We start from the raw sequence: 22,027 nt of genomic DNA on the forward strand, positions 1-22,027 counted from the left end.
TAATATTTGTCCCAGAAGTAAGATGTAGACAAATATATCTGTGATTTTCACTCAAATAGTGATTCTGAATAAGTTTGGATTTTCACAAATAGTGATAATGAAAACATTTGGAGTATCACTCAAATATTGATAACTGAATAAATTTACAAAAATAATTTGTGGCATCCAGTTCACAACTGTACAGTATCTTCAGTCTCACTATTCTGTTGGATGATCAAGGATATTGAGGTATCATGCACATCCTAATTGTTGATTGGCTCAGTAAAATGAAAAGGTCAGATTAAGACTGTTAATTTTTTTATAATATGTTTTAAATTGTTCAGGAATCTTTCAGTGATTCAGATTTTGTTGCACTGATGTGCATATAGAGATTATACATAAGCGAATATAAGCACCACGACTGCTCCGGTGGCCTAGTGGTTAGACTGTCCACATCGGATGTGGGAGGTCATGGGTTTGATCCCTGGCCGAGTCATACCAAAGACTTACAAAAATGGTACTAACAGCTGCCTCGCTTGGCGCTTAGCATTAAGAGGTTAGTGTTAGGACTGGTCGGTCTGGTGTCAGGATAACGTGACTGGGTGGGACATTATGCTACATGTCTGCGGCATGATGCCCCAGTGCTAGACATCACTGTAAACTGTCACACTGCAGACATTGTAGCGATATGACTGAAAAAGTGTTAAAGCTGTGTTAAAAATCCAAATCACACACACACACACACACACACACACAAGCACCACATGTTATTGTACAGTTTATTCCAGCTTTGTAAGAGAGGAGAAGTCATGATTTACTTATAATTGTTCGTTGAAAGAGCAGAGTGGAAATATTTTAATTTAAACACAGTAGCCTGAGGATTATGTTAATTTTTTCTAGGACTTGAATATTTGAATAAGCCTGTTGAATTATGTAAGATTTTCAAAACTTTAGTGATATCCTCCTTTCACAGGATTACCTTGAAGTAAAAACTTGTGGATTTAGAAATGTGATTCTTCAGTGGCGCTAGCACATTAGCACATAAACACATTAGTACCTTCTTTCAGAATACATTTGGACTTTCTGGATTAGTGTGAATTTGACAGTATAATTTAGGATATTCTAGAAATTCATACACTAGGTTATTTTTAATTTTTTCACTTTGTTTTATTTTATATTTTATTTAAATAAATTTATAGTTTAGAAAATTGAATGCTTGTTGGGTTTTACCTTGTCTTGTTTCTTAACTTTAAGCCCATAGATGCAACAGTAAGTTTTGTGTGCTGATACAGGTCATTTTGATGTCTACTGGTTTTCAGTTGCAAGATAAAACTTCATTTAAATAATTTGTTGTTTTTATTATATTACAGATCATCCACTAGTTGCTGTTGAGATTCCTGGAGAAGATTCTAAAAAGAGTCCCCATATACGCCGGCGAACTGTAGGAATTATTGACATGGGAGGTGGATCTATGCAAATTGCATATGAAATAACATCACAAATACAGGTATAATAAATCAGGATGTTATATTTACTTAACCTGTGTAAAGTTTAAAAAAAAGAAGAAATTGAAATGAAATGAAGGTTCTAACTATAGGCAGTCAGTAAGTGTAAGTAAAGATGAAATATTTTTGGCCTGGTGTCAGGATAATGTGGCTGGGTGGGACATCATGCTACATGTTTTTGGTATGATGCCCCAGTGCTAGACCTCTCTATAAACTGCCCCACTTCAGACATTGTAGTGATATGACTGAAAAATTGTCAAAGCTATGTTAAAAATCCAAATCATACAGACGTACTCATTTACAAGCCTTGATAAGCAAAATATTGATATTATTGACTAAGTTTCATAAATTTGGTATGAAATGAAACAACTGTAAGAATCAATTTTTCACTTGCACAGAATGTTCAAAGTTTTATTCAACACATCATAAATATTTATAACAAGCAAAACATGTTCAAGGTTTTATTCAGCACTTTATAATTTATCACTCACACACGGACCAGGGCTTTATTCAACACATAAGTATTTATCAGATATGCAAAATGTCCAAGGTTTTATTCAGTGCATCATGTTTATCTTGTACACAAGATGTTCAAGGTTTCAGTTAACTCATCATTGATAGTTATCACATGTACAAAATATCCAAGGTTTTATTCAGTGCATCATAAATATTTATCTTGCACACAGAATGTCCAAGGATTTATTCCACATGTCATAAATATTTATCACATGCACAAAATGTAAAAGGTTTGATTTTACACCTCATAGATAGTTATCACGTGTTACGACTCATGTTCATAAACTTCAGTAACAAAAAAGAAGAAAAACCAACAAGTTTTGTTAAATTTATTAAAGTGGTAAATGAAAAATGTGAGAGGAACTTACAGTATAATAAAGTAAATCCCAATTTGTCCATATAAAAGTTTTTGAAAGTCCTTAATGAATGAAAAGTCCCTTATAATTTCAATTCTGGAAATGTACTGGTCCTCTAAGAACCATGATGTTGTCAAGATGGCGTTGTCCAGAATTCCTTGGAATAATTTATAATAGTTCCAGAATAATAAATAATTTTCACTTTCTATCACCACTGAACAGTCCCAACAAATGTTTTTCTTCCAGAAAAATGTCCAAGTACAACATAAAATACATCTGCGGACTTGCATCAGGAACACAAAAAAGTGTGAATGACTCCAGAAATCGGAATGAAACTGAATGCTTGATGTTCTCATTATATACACCATATATACAACTATAGTTTGCAATAGACCCCATTTGACAACATACTCTATTAATTTATGACAAATTACGTATATTTATGCAACCTCACATAACCAGTGGGAATCCACAGAATTCTTCTTGAAACTTCCATATCACATCAGTCACTGAGAAACTATGCTATGGGTGCCATTTTAAGTCTTATTATTATGATTATTATTACTAATTCTCAACATGTATGTAAACAACTATTTATAGATCCTACATAATTTGAGTATTTAACAGTCAAATTACACACACAACTTTTAACAAAAAAATTATTCCATACAGTTTATGACCATGAATAAAATTTATGAAAATTAAATAAAATCATATACCAGAAGTTACAGAAAATATAGATATACATAACACATGTACGAAATGTTCAAGGTTTTATTTAATGCATCATAAATATTTTTTTGGTACACAAAATGTCCAAGGTTTTATTCCACATGTCAAAAATATTTATCACATGCACAAAAAGTACATGTTTTTTATATTCAGCACATCATAAAATAATGTAGTGAAATACTATGAAGTTCATTCTGATATCTTGAACAATATGGCTTTTTCTAATATTGTGTCACAATATCATTTGTGATTATTGAAGTGATGTTAAACACATCTAGCATCAAGCAACATTAAATCTTGTTTATAGAACAAAAATATTTGACATCATATATAATAATAAAAAATTTGGTTGAAATCCTGTAATATAAGTACATCACATTGGGTGGAGAAATTGTTTTGGTCTTATTGCATTAAAACTAAGCATAACCTGCAGAGATTCATCTTTAGAGAATAAATTGTGATAATTTCACAGTTGCAAACCAGACTCCATAAAAGAGGGTTTTTGTAAGGTTTAGTGACCTTATGGCATGGTTTTGCACCCATCAGAGGTGTCTTTTACATCAGTCAGATGGGGCCTTGGGTGGCCAAGTGATCACTGCTATCTCACCTCTGTCTGTGTGGATTCAAGTCTTGGGCTTGGCCAATGTGAGTATTTGAGAAAGCTTACCAATAGCTTAATGTGGGTCAGTGGTTCTTACTGAGCTTTCCTATGTTCTTCCCCCAAGTTATATTTTAGTCCATATATAGCTAGTCATGCACTGAAAATGGTTTTAAATCCAAAACAACAATGACATCTGTCAACAGTTACTAATTTTAGCTTCGCAAAAAAGACAGTATTTTGGCATGAAGACCTTTCAAGTTTGTATCAATAATGACAATCTGTCATTTGATCTGGTCAATGCTATTTGACCAAATTTTTGAAGAGAGCATCCTAGTATGTAGGGCTTTCAAGTTTACACTTGTGTTGCTAGTTCACCATCAGATATTGGCAGCTGTTACTAAAAACAACAAGGCCTTTGAAAGACTTCTTATTTAAAAGAACTCTGAACAAAATTTGGTCTTATTTGACAGATTGGCATAAAAGCCTTTCAAATTTATACAAACGATATGCTATATAGCATCTGTTGCTAAATGAAACTGTTTTGAAGAATTTACTGTTAACAAATTCATATTAGAAATTGCTCAAAAGAATTTTACCAAATTTTGACAGAAAGAACTCTTTGCCTGAGGACCTTTAAAATTTATTCATATGATGCTGATGTAGCATTTGAACAAGTCTCTATGGATTTAGTATGTACAGTTGTGATAAAGAGTACACCAAAGTCATGTGAACTTGATCCAATTCCAACATCACTGCTGCTTGAGTGCTTAGATCCAGTATTGCCTTCACTAACTGATGTTATTAATACCTCTCTCTCATCCGGGGAATTACCATCATTTTTCAAAACTGCCATTGTAAAGCCTCTGCTAAGAAGCCAACACTCGACCATGATGATTTAAAGAACTAATGCCCAGTTTCAAATCTCCCATTCATGTAAAAAATCTTTGAAAAAGTTGATCTATCCCAACTTGTATCTCATCTGGATTCAAACAGTCTCTTTATCAATGTACAGTCTGCATATCGCCCTTGCCACAGTACTGAAACTTCTCTTCTGAAAGTAGTTAATGACCTGCTTTGGATACATAAAGATTACAATCCTCCCCCTTCTTGATTTGTCTGCAGCATTTTACACCATGGACCATGATATATTTCACTGTCTCCAGCATGTATTTGGCATTCATGATGCAGCCTTACTGTAGTTTGTAGTTCAAGTCCAACTTGGTCAACAGGACACAAATTGTGTCCGTAAATGGAATACGCTCCAGTTGATCTATATTGTAGTGTTTCACAGGGGTGTGTTCCTGGACCTGTTCTCTTCATTCTGTATACTCAGCCACTCTCAAGTATATAATATACAAATCTAGCCACCCAACTGAAGTTGATGCTAGCATCCAAGGTGTAGAGAGGTGCATTTCTGATGTGAAATCATGGATGACATGTAACAAGCTGCAGATAAATGATGATGATAAAACTGAGGCCATTCTGATTACAAAACAAAAACTTTCTCATTCACATCCTTTTACCTCAAACAATAAATATCAGCAATACCAAAATTAAATTCACACAGTTAGTACAAAACCTATGTGTTACTCTGGACAGTACTCTCACATTCCACCAACATGTCATGAACATATGCAAGGCTGCATATCTTGAGCTGAGACGTATCAACTCCATTCACAATTATCTTTCAGTTGATGCCACTAAAATACTTGTGTGTTCCTTAGTACTTTCAAGACTGGACTATCATAACTCAATTCTGTCTGGTTCATCTTAGTATCTACTTCAGAAACTTCAAAAAGTTCAAAACACCGCTGCTTGGATCATACATAGAGTACCATGATCAGAACACACCTCCCCGCTGCTCTGTACCCTACGCTGGCTATCCATTCGATCCAGAATAAAACACAAAATTTGTTCTCTGTGCTACGTTTCACTGACAGGCTCCAGTCCAACATACCTATTCGATCTCACCCATGTGTACACACCAGCAAGATACTTAGGTTCCTCTTTTGATTGCAAGAACAGACTTGAAACTTAATAATGTTTCCTTACCTTAAATAATTTCAGCATGTTTTCTGTTTTCTAATTTCATGGTGTTTGTTTTTTTTTGTAATCATGTCCTTATATGGTGATTGTTTTCTGTAATCACATCCTTATGTGTTATCCAATGTTGTAAAGTGCTTAGAGCTTCTAAAGATTAGGTGCTATACTAAGTCCTCATTATTATTATTATTATACCATCATATATATGTCCACCATAACTAAAAATATAAAAACATATACCCAGCTTTACCTCAGAAAACAGCTGAACAAAACTTGACCCAATTTGACAGAAAACATCATCATGTTGATTCCTCTCAATATCGAGCAAGTGATATGATGCCATATATAGATATACATATATAGATATACATATATAGAGAAACATATATAGAGAAACCATGGGATACATGTTTTGTTAACATTTGGAATCAACATTATTGGAAGTTATTTCAATGGAAAGCATCCTCCGGTCCCAGATTGCTTGCATTTAGATATTAGACAAACACCAGTCAGGTATGTGATCTCTTTTAAGTATTCAGTACAAAAATTGCCATGTTATTAAAATTGTTCTGTTTTCTGGAATGAAGGAATGAATCCTTAAAACTGTTAGCATATTCTGTTTAGGTTGATGATATACCCAAACCCCTGCTGGCAGAATTTAACTTAGGCTGTCACAACTCAGACCTAGAACATCTCTACAGAGTGTACATCACCTCCTTCCTGGAATTTGGAGCTAACAAAGCTCGGGACAGGTATGAAGAACAGCTAGTGAAGAGTACAAGTCTGTTGACGCAGTCACTTCTCACAAGGTATGTGTATGGTGCTTATCCAGAAATTAAAAACTTCCAGCTGTAAACAACATTCACCTAGATGTGCAATGTAATTTAGATGTGTACAATGACTATTGATGTTGCCATGTAATTTTTAAATGTAATATGTTCCCTCATTGTAATGCTGTTGCCATGTAATTTTTATATGTACAATGACTATTGATGGTGCCATGTAATTTTGATATGTACAATGGTCCCTAACTGTAATGCTATTGCTATGCAATTTTAATATGTACAATGGTCCCTAACTGTAATGCTGTTACAGTATAAGTTAGATATATACAATGGTCCCTAACTGCAATGCAGTTGCCATGTAATTTAGAAATGGACAGTGGTCCCTAACTTTAAAGCTGTTACCATGAAGTTTTGATGTGTACAATGGTCCCTAACTGTAATGGTGTTGCTATCTAATTTAGATATGTACAATGGTCCCTAACTGTAATGCTGTTGCCATGTAATTTAGAAATACATAGTGGCCTCTAACTGTAATGCAGTTCAGGAGAGCCATATGAATGTACCACAAGGTACCACAAGGTCACCTTATACTGGGGTACTTTATATGGAAAATTAGAATTCAGTTGTTATATTGCATGTCTATATCCATTTTCAATCAGGGACTGTGTTCTACTTGGGATTCATTATATAAAAAATAAAATAGAATTCAACTAGTATTTTGCAGTCCATGTCTATATCGATATTTAATCAGGGAGCGTCTTGATCTGGTATACTTTATATCCAGTATGAGTGCCTAGATCCAATATTGCCTTCACTAACTGATGTTATTAATACCTTTCTCTCATCTGGGGAATTCCCATCATATTTCAAAACTGTCACTGTAAAGCCTCTGCCGAAGAAACCAACACTTGACCAGAATGATTTAGTGAACTACTGCCCAGTTTCTCATCTCCCATTCATATAAAAAAAATCTTATAAAACGTTCTATCCCAAATTGTATCTCATCTGGATTCAAAAAGTCTCTTTATCAATGTACATTCTACATATCACCCTTGCCACAGTACTGAAACTACTCTTCTGAAAGTAATGACATTCTCTCTGCTTTGGAAGGTGGAAAGATTACAGTCCTCACCCTCCTTGATTTGTCTGCAGCATTTGACACAATAGACCATGACATATTACTTCACTGTCTACAGCATGTATTTGGCATTCATGATACAGCCTTACTGTGGTTCAAGTCCTACTTGGTCAACAGGACACAAATTGTATCTGCAAATGGAATACACTCCAGCCCAGTTCATCTATGTTGTGGTGTTCCACAGGGGTCTGTTCTTGGACCTGTTCTCTTCATTCTGTATACTCAGTCACTCTTATCATCCAGTGTCTTGCCAACTGTATGCAGATGACACCCAAATATACAAATCTAGCCACCCAACTGAAGTTGATGCTACCATCCAAGGTGTAGAGAAGTGCATTTCTGATGTGAAATCATGAATGACAGGTAACAAGCTGCAGATAAATGATGATAAAACTGAGGCCATTCTGATCACAACAGAAAGACTTTCCCATTCACATCCTTTACCTCAAACAATAAATATCAGCAACACCAAAATTATTGCTGTTGTTGTTGGGTTTAACGCCATTTTTCAGCGCACGATAGGCTATACATGGCGGCCAGTATTAATGGTGGAGAAAGAACCCAGGAAAACCCTGGAAAGAACCACGGACCTATGAGAAGCTACTGGCAAGCTTTCTCACATACCCACTTTGGCTGAATCCAAGACTTGAACCGGCACAGACAGGTGAGATGGCAGTCATCCGTAACGGAGAGCGCTTTAGACCACTCGACCATTCAGGGTCCCAACACCAAAATTAAATTCACACAATTTGTACGAAACCTAGGTGTTACTCTTAACAGTACTCGTTGCACCAACATGTCATGAACATATGTAAGGCTGGATATCTTGAGCTGAGACGCATCAGTTCCATTCACAATTATCTTTTAATTGATGCCACTAAAACACTTGTGTGTTCATTAGTACTTCCAAGACTGGACTATTGTAACTCAATTCTGTCTGGTTCATCTCAATATCTACTCCAGAAACTTCAAAAAATTCAAAACACAGCTGCTCAGATCATCATTCTTAGAGTATCACGATCAGAGCACACCTCCCTCCTGCTCTGTACCCTACCCTAATCAAACACAAAATTTGTTCTCTGAGCTATGTTTCACTGATGGATTCCATTCCAACGTACCTATCCAACTTCACCCATGTGTACATACCAGCAAGATACTTACGCTCCTCATCTTACAATGGTTATACTCATTATTCCCACCATGAAAATGAAGTCACATGGACAACGTTCTTTTGCATACCAGGGCCCAGCAATGTGGAATTAATTGCTCACTGAACTTTGACACAAAGACACAGTGAACCCATTCAAGCGTGCTCTTAAAACTCCCCTATTTCGACTGCAGGAACAAACTAAAAGACCTAATAATGTGTCCTACCTTAAATATTTTCAGCATGTTCTTTTTTTGTTTTCTAATTTCATTGTGTTTGTATTTTGTAATCATATAATTATATATGTTTTTATATATATTATAAGTGTTGTCTAATGTTGTAAAGTTCGTAGAGCTTCTAAAGATTAGGCGCTATACAAAGTCTTCATTATTATCATTATTATTATTATTATTATTATTATTATTATTATTATAATATAGAAATATAGAATTCAGTCATTATATTGCATTCCATGTCTATTTCCCTTTTCAATCAGGGACTGTTTTATACTGGGGTACTTTATATGGGAAAGTAGAATTCAACCAGTATAATACAATCACTGTCTTTATCTATGTCAAACCAGGGACTGTGTTATACATATGGACTCTATAGCGAGGGATCATTGTATTTTGATTAATGGTTATTTTGGGTTCACTTGAATATTTTGCCTTCTGCTACTTATAATATATAGTATAATGCTTGTCATCATTTCTGAATTGCTTATTGCACTGGCAGTTGAGAGTCTAAATTGTATAATGCATTTATAGGTGAGGATCTGAAATGTGTAATGCATTTGTAAGTGAGGATCTGAATTGTGTAATGCATTTATAGGTGAGGATCTGAAATGTGTAATGCATTTGTAGGTGAGGATCTGAATTGTATAATGCATTTGTGGATGAGGATTTGAATTGTATAATGCATTTGTAAATGAGGATTTGAATTGTATAATGCATTTGTAAATGAGGATTTGAATTGTATAATGCATTTGTACATGAGGATTTGAATTGTATAATGTATTTGTAGATGAAGATTTGAATTATGTAATGCATTTGTAGATGAGGATCTGAATTGTATAATGCATTTGTACATGAGGATTTGAATTGTGTAATGCATTTGTACATGAGGATTTGAATTGTATAATGCATTTGTACATGAGGATTTGAATTGTATAATGCATTTGTACATGAGGATTTGAATTGTGTAATGCCTTTGTAGATGAGGATTTGAATTGTGTAATGGATTTGTGCATGAGGATCTGAATTGTGTAATGTATTTGTAGGTGAGGATCTGAATTGTGTAATGCATTTGTAGATAAAGATTTGAATTGTGTAATGTATTTGTAGGTGAGGACCTGAATTGTGTAATGCATTTGTACATAAGAATTTGAATTGTATAATGCCTATGTAGATGAGGATTTGAATTGTGTAATGCATTTGTACATGAGAATCTAAATTGTGTAATGCATTTGTAGGTGAGGATCTGAATTGTGTAATGCATTTGTAGATGAGGATCTGAATTGTGGAAGGCATTTGTTGGTGAGGATCTGAATTGTATAATGGATTTTGTAGATGAGCATTGGAATTGTATAACGTATTTGTAGGTGAGGATCTGAATTGTGTAATGCATTTTTGTAGATGAGGATCTGAATTGTATAATGGATTTTGTAGATGAGCATTGGAATTGTATAATGTATTTGTAGGTGAGGATCTGAACTGTGTAATGCATTTGTAGATGAGGATCTGAATTGTGTAATGCATTTGTAGATGAGGATCTGAATTGTGTAATGCATTTGTAGGTGAGGATCTGAATTGTGTAATGCATTTGTAGATGAAGATTTTAATTGTATAATGCATTTGTTTGATGAGGGTCTGATGGCTTGTAGTAGCCATGAAATCGATGAAAATATTGACTTCACAATATGGGAAAGGTTTGATATTTTTATTGGATTTATAGTTTGCCTGAGTGGGAATCTATCCTTCAACTCTTAGACTTATGAGCCCAGTGCTCTACCAACTGAGCTGCCATGGTTCCCTGTTTTACATGTCATTTAAATGCAAACATTAATATTCATGCAAATTTATCTCAGGCTTTCAGGTGATAGCCCATTTTAAATACCTGTCCAGGCCAGCCCAGGTCAGCTGCCTCAGTGTAACCCTGGAAAGTCTCTTAGTTTCTTTTTCCACTGCATGATATAGCCAGTAATGTCTTAAAAGTGCTGCTAAAATCAGGAAGCAAAAAAACTTTTAAGAAAATCAAATTCTGTGAAATTATCTTGAATTAGGATTTTAAATAGTCATTTACTGGCCAAAAGTTTCATTTTGGAATGGTTTGATGTTATTAAATAGATCAGTTGAGTTAACTAGAAGTTATACACTTTCATGTAATTTTGATAAAGGTGAATTGATTTGCATCTGTCAGAACTCATTAGAAGTACTTCACTAGTTCATTTAAATCAGTGGTTATTTTTTTCCAAATTATGTATGGATACAGGACAGGTTCCCTTTTTATAATTTATATGTATATTCTTCAGAAATCGAATAGAGTTTTGTATGCATGATTTCACTTTTACAGTCAGAATGCAACAAAAGAGCTATCAAAGACTGAGATTCCAGATGCTTGCCTTCCAGTCAACTTAGTGCTTGAATCAAAAGACAAAACTGGCATAGTGAATGCTTTTAAAGGGACAGGGGATTACTTGCAATGTCAGAACATGTTAATTCCTCTCCTAAATTTAACTGTAGCGTGCCATAGGGAGCCATGTTCCCTGAATGGAGTTCATCAGCCGTATATCAACTTCCACAACAGTGAATTTTATGGATTTTCTGAGTTTTGGTATACCATGGAGGATGTATTTAGGATTGGAGGACTGTACGAGTATGAAGCTTTCAATGCTCAAGCCAAGGTAAGTTATGGCATGGTTTGCACATTTAAAAGATTGAATATGATTACCATGAATTGTTCTGTGGCAGAACAGTATTCCCACCTGCATACAATTTTACAGGACAGATAATTGTTTGTATTAGAAGTAATTACATTGAAGCATGCCCAAGGGACATAGTGGGCAAATAATTGTTTGTATTAGAATTAGAATGAAGCATGCCAAGGGATGTAGTGGGCAAGATTTGTAGAACATAGGGCACAAGGGGTGGGAGGGAATTTTTGGGAAATGGGGCCAGAAATGTGTAACACTGATGACATCTTTTGAGATGTCTAGCAATTTGAAGAAAAAAAGTATCTTTTCATTAATAAGTATTCACTTTGAATGTTGAGATTGATACTGTTAATTTCTTGGGATAAATGAACAGTTTCTAAGCTTAAACTGAATATATTACATGCTATGACAATTGGTTAGGACATAAATATTATGGCAAATGACTTGTACACAATATAACTAAATAAAAAGGTAAAAAAAATTACCTTTAAAGGTTACTGTTGGCTTGATATTAAAATTTATCAACTAGTAAACAATTTTTAAAATTTTCTTTTGGCCCATAAGTCTTTTGCATTAGTTTAAACTTTCAAAAATACTTCTAGTCCTTTTTTCCATTGAATGGATGTGGGTTCTGTAATTTCTCCTCCTTACTGATTTGGTATACTATCTTAGCTAGCCATCCTCATTCTTTTTCATAATTACAGGTAGACCTGTCTGTGTTCTGTCCTTTTTCATAATTACAGGTAGACCTGTCTGTGTTCTGTCCTTTTTCATAATTACAGATAGACCTGTTCTGTCCTATTTCATAATTACAGGTAGACCAGTCTGTGTTTTGTTCTTTTTGCCTGTCAGATGTTTTGAGCAAGACAGTGCTAATTCTTTTTCCTCAACTGAAGAAAACATTATGGTAGAAAATATTATAGTGATATGTTTAGGGCCAGGGTGATGCTTTGACACATACTGCAAGACTAGTATTTTTAAATGCGGCACACATCTGCTTATAGTTTTCAGACCATCTCATAAAATGTTTCTTCTTCCTCTTCTTTCATTCCATAGGATAAAAGCTAGGAGATTTTAATTTAAATCTTCAGATTTTTCAGCTAATTCTTTGTAAGACTTTTCCAGTTCTACTTGTAGTGTTTTGTTTCTTCCATTTCCTCTATTTTCTGGCTGTAAACTGTAAGCTTTTTTCGCTGTCATTTGGAGAGTCTATGAACATTTAAAACAAATACAGACATCCTTTATGTCACTAAAATAGCTCAAAATTTAGTATCAGTATTTGAAAATCTTGTGGAAACTTTTTTGACCACTTCAGCTTTATCTTCAATTTATTATCTGTTTTTTTTTAATTTTCGTTTCAAATTCGTCCCAACCCTAACCCTCAGCGTTGTCAACGTCACTCAGGTCTAGATTCTCTCTGTACTTATATCACCAGTCCTTGTGTGATTGTCTTTTCTTAATGTTGAGGTATTGATAAGTGTATATATTTTCTTAATGGTGATGTACTGTTAAGTGTATATATTGTCTTAATGTTTGTGTGTGTGTGTGTGATTTGGATTTTTAATATAGCTAACAATTTTTCAGTCATATCACTACAATGTCTGCAGTGTGACAGTTTATGTGAGGTCTAGCACTGGGGCATCATGCTGCAAACATGTAGCATGATGTACCACCCAGTCAGATTATCCTGACACCAGTCTGACCAGTCCTAACACTAACCTCTTAATGCTGAGCACCAAGTGAGGCACCTATTAGTACCATTTTTTATAAGTCTTTGGTATGACTGAATTGGGGATCGAACCCACGACCTCCCGCATCCGATGCGGATGCTTTAACCACTAGGCTACAGGAGCGGTTGTTTTAATGTTGAAGTATTGACAAGTGTATATGTTGTCTTATTGTTGAGGTATTGACAGGTGTATATATTGTTTTAATGTTGATGTACTGATGAGTGTATATATTGTCTTAATGTTGATGAATTGGTAAGTATATATATTATATATTGTAGATTATTGTAGTACAGGAATTTTTTCCTGTGTGGGAAAGTAAACAACCATTAGCATCTTACACTCCTCAAAAATATAATTGTTATCCTTATTCCAACACTATTTATAAGCATTAGACATAAAACTATTACCCCCCTTTTTACTCACCTTTTACAGTCCTCAAATGCATAAGAGTTGTTCTATTTGAACACACTATTTACACTCCTCAAACATAAAACTGTATTCAGTCCTCTAACATGAGACTGGTTTCCCCATTCTAACACATTCTCTGCAATTCTCAAACATAAAACTGTTGTTTATCTTTCGAGTTTGAAGATGATCTGTAACATTACAAACTGATTAGGTATCTGTGTGTGAGTGACTTAAAGGCCAATTTAGGCCCTGAACTGTCTGTGGCATACTTGACCAGAGATGCTATTTTGGTTTGCTTGATCAGTAGAGTAAGTGGTACAGTTGTGTGATTTATGCTGCTTTTGCCTCTGCAGTTCTCCTCAGTTTAAAGCTCCAGTATAGATGAGACTGGCCCAGTTGGAGTGTTTCTTGTACAATATCTTCCCAGGATTCAGAGTCATTGTTGAAGTGTTTCAAGGATGACTTGATAAAATCTCTGAAGCATTTCTTCTGACCACCCTGAGATCACATTGCCTTCTTCAGGTTGCCATAGAAGATCTTTGGTAGTCACTTATGTATGTCTGGGGACCCTGTCCTGCCATCTCATACACTTCAGTTTCCTCAGTCAGCCCATGTGAAAATGGTTCAACTTTGGTGGGACATCTGTACAGTGTCAAGGTCTGACAAGGATGCAGTGGTGTTGACAACACAATGGCTTTGTAGACTTTTGTTGTAGACTGATGTCTCTGAGATTTCCACACAGATGCACTTAGTGTGCGAAAGGCAACACTTGCTTTAGCATTTGAGGCATTGGTTTCATGTAGAATGCATGTAACATTGTGTTGCCAACATAGCTACACTTTTCCAGTGTCCAGTGTTACTTCTCTTTGGTCATAAACTAAGTAACAGAAAAGAAAAGCAAACCCAACAAGTTTTGTAAAACTATCAAACAATTTTATTATCTATGTTATAAATAAAAATGTGAGTGGAACTTAGAGTATTAACTCATTCGGCCCCGATCCCGTTTGTAGGCGTGATCTGGTTTCTGCATTCATTGGCTGATCCTACCTGTAGTCGTGAATTGTTTACTGCATTCAATGGCCTATCCTGTCTCCAGGCGTGATGAATGTGTGTTAGATACAACGTCTATGATTGGTTAGAAATGGTTTATTCCAAGAACTGAACAACTATTAAACCAATCAGAAATGATTTTACTTTCATTTGTGGAAATTTGAATTGTTCTGAAGCAAAAGGCTAAAGTTTGAGAGCGGTTCAACTACACATGTCCTGTTCATGAAAAATCGTAAATGATGGCGGACAGAAGAGTGATTTTTGATGAGAGCAAAATGTGGAGTTTCTCAGGTTTGATCTTGGAAATATTGAGCAAGCTGAGGAAAGATATGTTCCGCAGTTGAATATTTTGTGAGATTTAGATTTGGACTTAGAAGTTTCTGAGATTGAATTGTCCAAAGATGATGATGCTGACAGCAATGATGACGGAGTTCTTGCGGATAAACGTTGCACATAAGTTTGTAAATACTGGATAAATAAGTTGTGAAAGACTTCGACAAATAGGGAACAAATTACATCAATGTGTCGACAAATTCATTTGAAATAAATGGTGAAAATTTCATGGATTTTGTTGGATATAAGAAGAGAAATTAAGGTAAGAGTGAATGCATGTGCACGATGTTTTCAAACAGGTAAAAGCTATGGGGCACAAGCAGCGAGACACAGCTTTGTGCTTCTGAGGCATATCAACAGAGATACTGAAAACAGTGCTGGGGCCAAATGAGTTAAGGAATAAATTCAAATTAGTCCTTATAAAGGTCTATTAATGTCCTGAATGAATGAAACGTTCCTTGTACATTTCAAAACCAGAAATATGTTGGTCCATGACATTGTCAAGATGGTGTTGTCCAGAATTTATTCGAATAATTTATAACAGTTCCAGGATAATATTATAATCTAAATAATGAGCACTTTCTATAACCACTGAACAGTCCAAACAAATGTTTTTCCCCTTGAATAATATCTAAGTATAATGCAAAACATGCCTACAGACATACAACACTGACACAATAAGTCAGAATGAGTCCAAACATTGGAATGAAACTGATTGCTTAATTCTGTCCTTATTTACACCATATATTGCTGTATTTCACAATATACCCCACTTGACAGAATATACTACTCATTTTGCATCATGTGACCTAGCCTATCAAATTGGAAGTTACAGAATTATCTAGAAACATCAAAACCCCATCAGTCACCAAGAAATTCATTCATAAGCATCATTTAAGTCTTATTATTAAGATTTTTATTAATAATTGTCAAGTGGGGCCCCAAGTGGCTGAGTGGTCTAAAGTGCTCTCCTCTACAGATCATTGCCATCTTACCTCTGTCTGGGTTTAAGTCTCAGATTCAGCCTTGTGGGTATGTGAGAAAGCTTGCCAGTAGCTTCTCGTGTGTCAGTAGTTCTTTCCGGGGTTTTCCCAGGTTCTTCCTCCACCATTAATACTGGCCACCATGTATAGCCTATCATGTGCTGAAAAATGGCGTCAAACTCTATTAGAACAACAACAATAATTGTCAACACATACATAAACATCTGTTTGTAGATCCTATGTATATATAGTATGATCTTGACAGATTCAAGTCATATAGGCAAACTGAAATAAAGATATTCTGTGCACATCACAGCCATCAATAAAAATTATAAACATTAGATAAAATCATCTACCAGGAGTTCAAAAAAAATATATACATAACTCCTGGTCCTGGAGGTCATCAGTAAGCATGGCAGAGAACATCATACTATAGAAGGTTGGAGCCAACACACAGCCTTAATTGACTCTATTGGTGACTGGGAATGGTTTGGATGGCATGCCATTGTCCACAACACAAGCAGGCATACCATCATGGAACTGCTGAACCATCATGATTAATTTCTCTGGGTATTCAGATTTTGCCATTTCTCGGGTTCTTCCTCCACCAATAATACTGGCCACCATGTATAGCCTATCGTGTGCTGAGAAATGGCGTTAAAACCCACAACAACAACAACAGATTTTGCCAGGATCATCCAAAGGCCTCCACAGCTGATGCTTTTAATCAAGTCTGTGTACAGGTTGGAGTTTGGTTCCTGGCATTTTTTTCTGAAGTTGACAAGCTGCAAGTACCATGTCTGTGATCCACTGCCCTTTACTGAATCCACACTAACTCTCAGGCAGGAGCCCTAGATTGATACGATGCACAGGGTAATTCAGCTGAATTCTGGTGAGAATTTTGCTGGCTACTGACAGCAAGGAGATACTTCCAATGGTTGTTGGAGGATTGTCTTCTGTAGCCTTTACACTTACACACTCAGGTTGATGATAGATCCTGGGTTATAGTTTCTTGAGTCCCCATTGATGTGAAGAATTCAGTCTGAGTTCTGTGCCATGTGGTTATTTATCAATTTCAGTCAGCAAGACCATGTGGGTGTGAGTTTCAAGCTCAGCCAATGGGTATGTGAGAAATCTTACCAATAGCTTCCACACTGTCTTTAGATCTTCCCAGGATTTTTCAGTGGGTCTTCCTGCTTTAGATATACTGGCTGTCATGTACAGCTTATCATATGCAGAAAAATGACATTATGGCCACAAACTGTAACCATTCTAATACACTATTAACAATCCACAAACAAGACTGTTATCCTCTTTCAGAAACAATATCTACAGACCTCAAACAAAAAACATATCCCAGTTTTAACTTACTATTTACAGTTGTCAGATGTGATCTTGATTTCTCAGTGGTAATGTCCGACATTATTGGATGTGTTAGAATGCTGATTTTAAGTCAAATATATTGTACCAAACTTGTCTAATATGTGGATTTCTACCCTGAAATGAAAAATAAGTCATGGATGGTCTGTATATATGGCCAGTCAAATCTGAAAAATTGTATGCAGCTAGTTTGTTTACTTATATCACAGAAAAGGTAGGTAACTCTTAGTTGTAAGGGTCAGTAGGAAAATATTATTACTTTTTTTATATTCATGTGGATAATGATGGAGTTTTGATTGAATATTCTAGGTTTGTATGCAGAATCACACCTTATTTAAAATAGTTTTACATTTTGCTACTGTATTCTTTTTTTTAACAATATTTCCAGGAATATTGTGCTAATAAGTGGTCAAAAATACAAGAATGGTATGACAAGAAACTGTACCCAAAGGCAGATGAAAACAGGATGAGGTACATTTTTTTATGTTATGAAATTTGAGTAATGCATGTTGTCTTATATATAAAGACTGAAGTTCAAGCTGGAGTCATTGTGTTATACTTTCTAGTAGTTATAACACAACCACAATCAGTTCAAGCTAGTCACTGTGTTGTACTTTCTAGTGGTTATAACGTATCCATTATGAGAGAAGTTCAAGCTAGAGTCATTATGTTGTACTTTCTAGTGGTTATAACACATCCACAAGCAGTGAAGTTCAAGCTAGAGTCATTGTGTTGTACTTTCTAGTGGTTATAACATATCCACAATCAGTGAAGTTCAAGCTACAGTCATTGTGTTGTATGTTCCAGTGGTTATAACATATCCACAAGCAGTGAAGTTCAAGCTGGAGTCATTGTGTTGTACTTTCTGGTGGTTATAATATATCCATGATCAGTGAAGTTCAAGCTAGTCATTGTGTTGTACTTTCTAGTGGTTATAATATATCCATAATGAGATAAGTTCACACTAGAGTCATTGTGTTGTAGCTTCTAGCAGAATCAGATGTGACCTGAACAGAATTATTTCCTAAATGTAATTCTCAAACCAGGCAGAATAACTATATGAAAGGTGATGACCAGTTTGTAGTCTTGAAATGTAACACTGTTCAAGCTGGTGTTGCTAAGCTATTTAATTAGGAGTTGTAGTTGAGATGTCAATAATTTTACAGGTATCAGCTATGAAATTCAAATGTGTCCAAAATGTAAAAATGTTGACATATAGAAATTTAATAAGTCCTTGATACCTCCTTACATTAGGTAAAAGATGAAGAAGAATGGATTGGAGATATATGCTAACATGCATGTAGTAATCCATGTTTCATGATTTACCATTCTGAAAAATTCATAATGAACTGATTAATTATGTTTTCCAGCAAAGATAAGTGTTTCTTTTATAAGCAAGAAAATCCATCAGAAAGCATTGCATTAAAGAGTATTTGTTTCTTTTATACACAGTATAATCCATCAGAAAACATTACATTAAAATATATTTTGATGTTGAATCCAGCCAGAAAAATAATTTACATGCAGTGATGATAGAGTCTCTTGTCTTGGTGCCATTCAGAAAATACCTACCCCTACCCCACCCCTAATATTTACAATGCCAGGAATAATTTACATTAGACGAAACAGAACATGTGGAATGCATGACATACAACCATTTTTAGTTTGCAATTTCATGAAATTCTCCTCAAAAATGTTTGTTAAAAATGTTTATTTTATTTAGATCACCTGTTCGAATGCCATGTATGCTAATGGCATTGTCCTGTTACTAATATATATATATATATATATATATATATATATATATATATATATATATATATATATATATATATATATATATATATATATATACACACACATAACAAACCTGATAGAATGGCATTCTCATAAAAAAACTGCCTCAGCATATCAGACTGAACTTGATAGATACTGTCCTTGCATCAAAACAAATTATTATGAAGATGACTGTACATTATCTAGTTCAGCTGACTCAGAGTAGAAATGGCATGTTAGAGCAGTTTCAATGAAATTCCTAGACATTATCTTGACATGGGTGTCTTTCAACCAAAGTTGCCTTCAATATTGCTGCTAAATTTACCTTTTAGACCAGCATATGTCAAGTGAGTAGCATAGGGCTTACTTAGGCCTCTTGCTCACCCATATGTGATAAGGATATGATTTTATAAGTAAGTCCACCTTCTAATGGTGTATGATACAATTTAGACCACCTTCTAATGATATATGATACAAGTTAGGCCACCTTCTAATGATATATGATACAAGTTAGGCCATCTTGTAATTATGTTTGATACAAACGTAATATAGATTTTGTTAATGTAGCTTTAACAATTTTAGTCATGTTGCTACGATGTCTGCAGTGTGACAGTTTATAGTGATGTCTAGCACTGGGGCATCATGCCACAGACATATAGCATCATGTCCCACCCAGTCACATTATCCTGACACCAGTCTGACCAGTCCTAACACTAACTTATTAATGCTGTGTGCCAAGCAAGGCAGTTGCTAGTAACATTTTTATAAATATTTGGTATGTATGATACAAATAAAGCCACCTTGTAATATGATGTATGATACAAGTAAAGCCACCTTACTATGATGTCTGATACAAATAAGGCCACCTTATAATGAATTATGATACAAGTAAGGCCACCTTATAAATATGATACAAGCTAGGCCACCTTATGTATGATACAAATAAGGTCACCTTATAATGATGTATGATACAAATAAGGTCACCTTATACTGATGTATGAAGAATAATTAATAAGCAACACTGTTTTAACTCAGTTGTTTTATGTTTTTCCATGCAAGGATGCAATGTTTCAAGTCAGCATGGATGACCACTGTTCTGCACAAAGGCTTGAAGTTCCCAGAAGACTACAAGAACTTTCATTCAGTGCAATATATTCAAAATAAAGATGTACAGTGGACTCTAGGGGCACTCATTCACAGAACCAGATATCTACCACTCAGGTAAATTGAATGTTAAACATTAATTAATATGTCATACTGGTTTAACACTGTGCGTTTGCATGTTAAAAACAAAAAGAAAAAAAGCTGTTAAAGTGCAACTGAATGAATAATGAAGAATTGAAATTTAATATGATTTCCAGTGTAGTCTGATTTGTACCAGTAGATATGAATAGGTTTGGTTGTTTAAGGGAGGTAACTCATTTTGGAAGTTGGTCTGTATTCAGAAAATACTTTCTTTCTTAGTATTTGAATTGCCCATGTACTTTCATTTAATTTACAGCTTTATTTACTGTAATTTTTATTTCTGATTGTTTGTCATTATGTCATTATTTTCCTGCCTTATTTCATGATAGACTGGGGGAGCAAGTCTCCCACCTTATCGGGATGCCAGAGGGGAGTGACCCCATCATGATCGTTATTCACATATCAATATTCTCAAGATGAAAACTGTTTTGAGAACTTTTTTGGGGAGGGGGGGCTGTAGAGCAATCAAGGAAATGAAGTTATCATTTTGTATGATAACTCCAATTTGGTGACAAACCTCAAAAAAGCAAGATGGAACCAAGTCCCCAGACCATTGTATTCTTGTTTGAAATTTTCTGAAGTGGTGTCCTCAGTGACAAATCCACCTCCAAGTTTAGTATATCCTATAGCTGACTAATGTATTGGCAGACTTATTGTCCCACAATAATGAACTAATATAAACAGAAGAGTTTCTTCATCACTTGGTTTTCACTCAGTGGGTGCCAGATGGGATCGACTTATGACGAAACTATTGACAACTAGATGAAATGCCAAAATCCCAACGTTTGTCTCATCAGTCCCAGATTCCGAATATTTGGATAATGTTATTTCCATAGATTGGAAGAGCCAGATGTATACACTCCTCTTCCAACACCTCAGGTTGTGAAGGTACAGAAAGCAAAGGAATCTGAGTGCCTCCTCATCCTGATTACTCCACTTGAATGCGAAATCTTTGACCAACCTCATCAGTCTTGCAGCAGAATCACTGGGAGTTGAGATGTCCCCTCATCTCCTTTAAGCAACCATGATGACAGGTGTTTCATCCTAGCCCAGAGTTATTTGGTCTGCATGTCTGGATCTTATTAAAATATTCCTTTAAGAACAAGCAGTTCTCACAACAAGTGGTGGTCAAGTCACATGGCCCTATCCACCTTAAAGGCAGAGGAATATATTGTCAGTGGTGCATATAATTGCACACCTGCCAACCCTTACTGTTTATCCCTTAGCCTTATGAAAATTACCCATAAAATATGGACTTACAGAATACAAGCATAAGCTATGGAAACACGATTGTTGTAGTAAAACTCTGATGATTGGTTCGTCAGTGTTTGATTTGAATCCTGGCAGAATTAGTCGGAGAACAAGTCTATCCTTACAGTAGTACCTCA

General features: G+C 35.2%; 1 protein-coding gene across 2 annotated transcripts in view; it reads left to right on the top strand.

Annotated features, from left to right (window-relative positions):
* The window catches only part of LOC149774604 (ectonucleoside triphosphate diphosphohydrolase 4-like), a 58,421-nt gene that overhangs the window by 30,975 nt on the left and 5,419 nt on the right, over positions 1-22,027 (top strand). For both annotated transcript variants that reach the window (XM_089945062.1, XM_089945063.1), the window contains 5 exons: positions 1,350-1,486; positions 6,357-6,541; positions 11,374-11,704; positions 18,007-18,089; positions 20,454-20,615. In XM_089945062.1, the coding sequence (XP_089801188.1) occupies positions 1,350-1,486; positions 6,357-6,541; positions 11,374-11,704; positions 18,007-18,089; positions 20,454-20,615 (898 nt within the window). The remainder of the gene's footprint in view (positions 1-1,349; positions 1,487-6,356; positions 6,542-11,373; positions 11,705-18,006; positions 18,090-20,453; positions 20,616-22,027) is intronic.

Source organism: Sinohyriopsis cumingii, unplaced genomic scaffold (genome assembly GCF_028554795.1).
Source record: "Sinohyriopsis cumingii isolate HCF-2022 unplaced genomic scaffold, ASM2855479v2 utg000198l, whole genome shotgun sequence".
NCBI lineage: Eukaryota > Metazoa > Mollusca > Bivalvia > Unionida > Unionidae > Sinohyriopsis > Sinohyriopsis cumingii.